The sequence below is a fragment of the Rhinichthys klamathensis genome, unplaced genomic scaffold (assembly GCF_029890125.1).
Source record: "Rhinichthys klamathensis goyatoka isolate OS25496 unplaced genomic scaffold, OSU_Roscu_1.1 h1tg000039l_1, whole genome shotgun sequence".
Taxonomy (NCBI): domain Eukaryota; kingdom Metazoa; phylum Chordata; class Actinopteri; order Cypriniformes; family Leuciscidae; genus Rhinichthys; species Rhinichthys klamathensis.
Window position 1 is genome coordinate 627501 of NW_026606586.1, and position 7500 is coordinate 635000.

The 7500-nt window shown below is 37.7% G+C and overlaps 1 protein-coding gene across 2 annotated transcripts in view; it reads right to left on the reverse strand.

Moving 5' to 3' along the window:
* The window catches only part of LOC130081749 (phosphofurin acidic cluster sorting protein 1-like), a 30252-nt gene that overhangs the window by 10566 nt on the left and 12186 nt on the right, over positions 1–7500 (reverse strand). Inside the window, exons 9-13 of one of the 2 annotated variants that reach the window (XM_056246462.1) lie at positions 6135–6228; positions 4188–4268; positions 3784–3905; positions 1451–1580; positions 563–667 (exon numbers count right to left, since the gene is read on the reverse strand). In XM_056246462.1, coding sequence (XP_056102437.1) covers positions 563–667; positions 1451–1580; positions 3784–3905; positions 4188–4268; positions 6135–6228 — 532 coding nt within the window. Of the gene's footprint in view, positions 1–562; positions 668–1450; positions 1581–3783; positions 3906–4187; positions 4272–6134; positions 6229–7500 lie in introns of both variants that reach the window. The other variant, XM_056246461.1, reaches the window with a different exon arrangement.

The following is a 7500-nucleotide window of genomic DNA, read 5'->3' on the forward strand; positions in this document are numbered from 1 at the left end:
TGTTCATGATTACAGATTGGTTTTTACATGCGTGTATATACAATACACACACACACACACACAAACACACTTCAGATCTGTTCATGATTACAGTTTGGTTTTTACATGCGTGTATATACAATACACAAATACACACACACACACACACTTCAGATCTGTTCATGATTTCAGATTGGTTTTTACATGCGTGTATATACAATACACAAATACACACACACACACACACACACACACACACACACTTCAGATCACACTCATACAAACTCTCACACAAACACAAACAAACACTCACACAAATGCAAATGCAAACACAAAAACATTCTCTCACACACTCTATCACACACACTCTCTCTCACACACACACACTCTCTCTCACAAACACTCACACAAATGCAAATACAAAAACACAAACACTCTCTCACACACAACAAACACTCACACAAATGCAAATACAAAAACACTCTCTCACACACAACAAACACAAATGCAAATACAAAAACACAAACACTCTCTCTCTCACACATACACACATAAAAAAACGCACGCACGCACACACACATACCTGTCCTTGCCAGTCTGTGCCATTGATCAGGATGAGACTTTCAGGAAGAGCAGCGTCAGATAACAGAATCTGATTCAACTGATCATAGACAGCCTTCCTGAGGACCTGCACACACACACACACACACACACACACACACACACACACACACACACACACACACGCACACACACACACACACACACACACACAGGGATGAGTCAGCTGAACATGAATAATTCACAGTGACTCTGCAGAACAAGATGAAACACTGCATTAACATTCCTTATTTAAACCACGGAAATGAATGAGAGAAGTGAGAGAATCGAGGAGAACCTCGCTCTGAGACACAAGCGCTGGATAAACACCACGGTACACCGCAGGCCTGCGTTTAACACACTCAGTTCTCATCTCGATTTGAGCTGATGCTCATTTTGATGAACCAATATTGACTCTTAAATCCTAAGAATCAATCTTTTAGTCTATGCTGTTTTCAGCTGATGCTTAAACAAAAACATTATTTTTGGCATGAAGCTTGTAAACAACGTCTCAGAAAAGTCGTTCAATGTCCAGAAACTCTGTGTATAATTATTTTGTATAGAAAACTTATTAGAAAAAATTGTTATTTATATAATTGATATACAAATATATATACAGTATATACATGTAAATATTTATTAAATATATACATGCATGTGTGTGTGTATTTATATATACAAAATAATTATACACAGCACACACGCATATATTATGTAAAGACAAACTTTTATTTTGGATGCGATTAATCGTTACCCAGCACTAGAAAATGTACATACTGGACCTGATAAACATCCAAAATGAATCAAAATCGAATTGAACTGAATCAAGATGGAGCTAAAGTGAGTTGTAAGCGAGTGCATGGAGCTGTACCGGTGTGCTGTGTCCGAGCTCAGGGGATCTCTCGCTGTCCGAGCTGTTGGTGCGCTCGCCCAGAGGCTTGGAGAGCTGTCGGTCTTTCACAGGAGTGCAGCGCTTACGGGGTGTGTGTCCTCCATCCAGCCTGCAACACACACACACACACACACACACCATCATTTCTGTGCGTTTCTGACTGTACTCCTAGCCTAGAAGCTCTTCAATCTAGATCAAACCTGCTTGGTTACGCTTACACACAGACAAGTTAAAGCAGTTAAGAGACATTCAAGCTAATCTTCAGAAAAAGTAGTTAGCTACGCTACAAGATGGGGTTTACAACAACATAATGCAATACAAATATGATTTCAAAGAGGATTGTTTTATTTTGTAAATTATCCAAAGATACAAAGAACAATACTCAAATATATATATATCTCAAACTGACTGTCAAAGTGCAAAACGTTGGCCGATACCGATAACCGATAACTCTTCATATTTGAAAGCCGATAACCGATAACTCTTCATATTTGAAAGATAACTCTTCATATTTGAAAGCCGATAACCGATAACTCTTCATATTTGAAAGCCAATAACCGATAACTCTTCATATTTGAAAGCCGATAACCGATAACTCTTCATATTTGAAAGCCAATAACCGATAACTCTTCATATTTGAAAGCCGATAACACATAACTCCTCATATTTGAAAGCCGATAACCAACAACTCTTCATATTTGAAAGCCGATAACCGACAACTCTTCATATTTGAAAGCCGATAACCGACAACTCTTCATATTTAAACGCCGATAACTGACAACTCTTCATATTTAAATGCCGATAACTGACAACTCTTCATATTTAAATGCCGATAACTGACAACTCTTCATATTTGAAAGCCGATAACCGACAACTCTACATATTTGAAAGCCGATAACTCTTCATATTTGAAAGCCGATAACCGACAACTCTTCATATTTGAAAGCCGATAACCGACAACTCTTCATATTTAAAAGCCGATAACCGACAACTCTTCATATTTGAACGCCGATAACTGACAACTCTTCATATTTGAAAGCCGATAACCGATAACTCTACATATTTGAAAGCCGATAACTCTTCATATTTGAAAGCCGATAACCGACAACTCTTCATATTTGAAAGCCGATAACCGACAACTCTTCATATTTAAAAGCCGATAACCGACAACTCTTCATATTTGAACGCCGATAACTGACAACTCTTCATATTTGAAAGCCGATAACCGATAACTCTACATATTTGAAAGCCGATAACTCTTCATATTTGAAAGCCGATAACCGACAACTCTTCATATTTGAAAGCCGATAACCGACAACTCTTCATATTTAAAAGCCGATAACCGACAACTCTTCATATTTGAACGCCGATAACTGACAACTCTTCATATTTGAAAGCCGATAACCGATAACTCTTCATATTTGAAAGCCGATAACCGATCGATCCGATGAATCTAAATCATTTTTGAGAGACTGATTACAAAAACAAAGTCTCAAGCACACAATTATAACGTTCTCATTATAATTTTATGTAGGCTGTATGACAGACTTGTGCTGTATTTTCCTTTTCTGAAGTGATTTCAATCAATTCAAACCCATCATGATGATCTGAAGTGTCTCCGCTGAAGGAAATAATACATTATTTATTGGCTTTAAGATATCGGCCAAAATATCTTATCGGGGCCGATAACGATAACATTACAAATTAACATATATCGGCCGATACCGATATGCTGGGCGATATATCGCGCATCCCTACAAAATTGCAACTGATATAACATCAATGCAAGAACAAAATGTATGCAACGTATACTGGATACACAGGAGTGGAGAAAAATGCAGGTTAAACTCTGTCGCAAACTATTTAATCAGATCACAGACCTTTGATTTCGGTTTGATTGACAGATGCTTCGCTCTTTTAGGTTCATTACAAAACTGTAGCGGGACCGATTCAACTATGGCGGGTCATCATTGTTATTAAATCAGATACTGACATTTGATATAGAGTGAAATAAAACTGGTTAATCAATCAATTTAAAAAGGCTATAATTCAGCTGTATGTGCGTGAACGTCAAGTCTTTTCCACGTCCTTTAGCCTGCGTAATCATCAGACGATCTCTTGTAACGCACAGTTTTAGTTAGTGATCTATTAAGACGACCACGCGTTGGAAAAAGTAGTTAGCGACTGGAAAAGCTACACTGTTTCTAAAGCAACTGAGTTACTGTTAAGCTCCTGAAAAGCGTAGTTAAGTTATTGTTAGCTAGTCCCCAACGCCGCATGCTATTCCTGAAGATGTGTGTTGGCGGTCTGACCTGGGCGACGGCATGGCCTGAATCTCATTCTTGCTGGTTTTTAAGGGTGTCCGTGGTTTTTCAGCCACAGACACTGTTATACAGGGGCCGACATCAGCGAACAACTCCTGATCATTCAGTTCCTGCACACAGTCGACACAAAAGAGCATTAAAACATAATAACCAGAAGAATTCAAGTGAGCAAAACACACACTGAGCCGGAAGAATTAGGACAGGGTGAAAATGTGACTTATTTATGATATTTTGCTTTGAATCAACTGGTGTTTTTAGTGTAATAAACACCTTTTTAACAAATGTTTTGCATGAAAAGTGTGCTTGTACTATCTTTATTTTAAAATAAATGACATTTAGTTAGATTTTTTCCATATGTAATGTAAACATATGCATGTATGTGTGTGTCTCACCAGCGTGTCGGTCTCGGACAGCGGCTCGTCCAGGTTACGGCTGCGCGAGTGTTTGAGTTTATCTGACGGCGGCTGCTCCCCCTGCTGGACACACACATAAACTACAATCACATACACCATACGCACACACACACCTACTAAGGGTGTCCAATCCGACTCCTGGAGGGCCAGGATCAGCCTACACCTGGGATTACAGCACAATTGCCTGGTTCAAGTGTGGTTAATTAAGGCTAAACTATGCAGGACAGTGGCCGTTTGGACACCCCTGTATTAAACACTCACAAAAAGGCCTAAAATTAACACTCGCCAAGCACCAAATGCAGTAAAAATCGGCGTTGGCGAGTGTATGAAATGATGTCGATCACCAGTTGGCCGGTAACATTTATATTGTGAGAGCATGAATATGAACGCCGCTCAGGACAGGTATCGTCACGAACGTTTAAGCATTTCCAATTTAAATATTCAAGCGCAAACAGGAGCTCATTTTGTTACTCACACACTGCGTGGCAAGTTTAAACATCCGAAGCGCGCATCTCAGACAGCACACAAACACTAAATTAAGCTCTCTTTCACGTCTTCTTGTGCTTGAACGGACAAATTCACACAAAATGATGTCAAAAACGGCCCATCTCAGCGAGTATCCAGGTAAACACAGGAGGTTATGTCTTAAATGAGCATAAAGAGTTAAACGCACATGTACAGAATGTAGACTGGATCTGTGCATTAGGGCTTAAAGTGACGGCAGCCTAATAATATTTTAATGTTAAAAAACACTCACTGCTCACTGAATAACTTTTGTAACATTAATAAGGATTAATCTATGTTTCATGTATACAGGTAAGACTATGCAGTGTTATTTTACTTTTGGTTGGCGTACTTTTTTCAATTTCGGTACCTGAAAATTGTGATTCTTTTTTACTGGTACCTAATATTTTGGTGGCATAACTTCCTGTTTTTGCACAAAACAGTTTCATGGCCGGTCATATTTATGGCTGGTGAATTTTCTAATAGGGATAGTTCAGCCAAAAATGAAAATTCTGTCATCATTTACTCACTCTCAAGCTGTTTTACAGTTGATGGTAGCCATTGACTTTCAGAGTATTTATTTTCCTACTATGGAAGTCAAAGGCTACCATTAACTGTCTGGCTGCCACCATTATTCAAAATGTCGTCTTTTTAGTTTAACAGAAGAAAAAAACTCATCCAGGTTTGGAACAACTTGAGTAAATGATGACAGAGATGGACAGAAAATGGTTAGAAGAACAAAACAAAACAAATCATCCCCTTTCCTACAATCCTCGTGGTCTACTTCAAACTAAATATATATATATATGGTATACATTACAAATATAATATAAAATATAGTATGAAAATAGTAGTTTGGTGTCATATTTTGATATTTTAGAGATTTTTTAGTAGTTTAAATGTTCCTTTAATCACCGAAAGAAACTGATTCAGTAACCGCTCTGAATGATTCATTGTGTTCACTCAGAAAAAGATTCATCTGACTGATTCAAACTGATATAAAAAGCACCAAAAGTGACAAAAAGGCCCTTTAGTGCCACCGAAGGACATGTTATATGGAGAGAGAGAGAGAGAGAGAGAGAGAGAGAGAGAGAGAGAGAGAGAGAGAGAGAGAGAGAGAGAGAGAGAGAGAGAGAGAGAGAGAGAGAGAGAGAGAGAGAGAGAGAGAGAGAGAGAGAGTGCTTTCAGACTAATGCAGATCACCTTATAAATGTTTAGATGTTAAAATACTTTCTTCTGTTCCAGATTAATACAGAGACATGCTTTGCACTCTTTTTACAAGCAGTTTTAAACACCACTCAGCTCAACAGGTTTAGGCAGGAGTGCTCAGGGAATCTGAAACTCATTGTGTTTTGCAGTGTTATTTCCTGATGCGAGTGTGAGAGAACCGAAGCTGTGTGTGTGTGTGTGTTTGTTACTCACGGGGCTGACGGCGTCTCGACTCAGACTGCCTTTACTGTTCAGACTGCCGATCTCTGTCTGAGAACTCGACTGGGACATGCCCTCAAAGAACGGCCTGGAACACACACACACACACACACACACACACACACACACACACACAGACAGAGACAGAGACAGAGACAGAGACAGAGACAGAGACACACACACACACACAGAGAGACACAGACAGACACACACACACACACACACAGACAGACAGAGAGAGACACGCGCGCGCACACACACACACACACACACACACACACACACACACACACACACACACACACACACACACACACACACACACACACACACACACACACACACAGAGAGAGAGAGAACACGATTTGTTAACACATAAATAAGACAGATGAACACAGCACTGGCTGCTCGTCTCTCAGTTCTGTGTTCATTTCTTAATGCTACACGCAAACCATGTCAGTCATCTTTATTACATCACACACAAAGATCAAAGTGCATAAAACACATAAATCATAAACACGTCTCCATTCTCAGTTACATGATGTCAGATATACTCCAGCTGAAGATCTCTCGCTCAGTGGAAACAGCCTCAGAAGAAACACCAGACGAAATATACAATATAGTAAACAAAATAAATCATTTTTTATATGTTGAATAAGCTTTATTTTTAAATTGTCAGTTTTCATTTTAGTTTTAGTTATTTTGTTTATGGGCTTGACATTTTTTTTTTTTTGCTTTCATTTATTTTTATTTCAGTTTTAGTAGTTTAAGTACTTATTTCAGTTTTCATTTTAGGCTTTTCATCTAATATTTATATTTATTTCCACTTCAATGGTTTGTTTATTAACAATAACACTGTAAAGTCATGAATGTTTTAAAAGACACATTTTTTGGTAAAATTAATAATTTAAATGCTTTCATCTAAAACCAACGACACTGCAACTCAATAATAACTTTGCTAGCTACATTACTGTATTAGTTTAGCAGATGCTAACACTAACAGCTGTTCAGAAGTTTTACATTTATTTTGTTTGATTTCAAAGTTAAAAATTCGTATAAATTTCAACAGACGAGCTCCAGCTAAACCAGTGCGATGATGCGAGTAAACATGCGTTTTAATCAGTATTTATAAAAAAATGTATATGAAAAAATCTATGTATAAAAGCTGTAAGAACATAATGCAGAATTAAATTAAAGATCCAGTCATAATTTACCAGTGATATTTTAGTTGTATTTATATACTATTATTAATATTTTGAATTAGCTTTATTTTTATATCATCATTTTTCATTTTAGTATAAGTTTTTTATATATTTCTATTTAGCTTTATTTTTATTTCAGTTTTAGTCATTTTGGTATG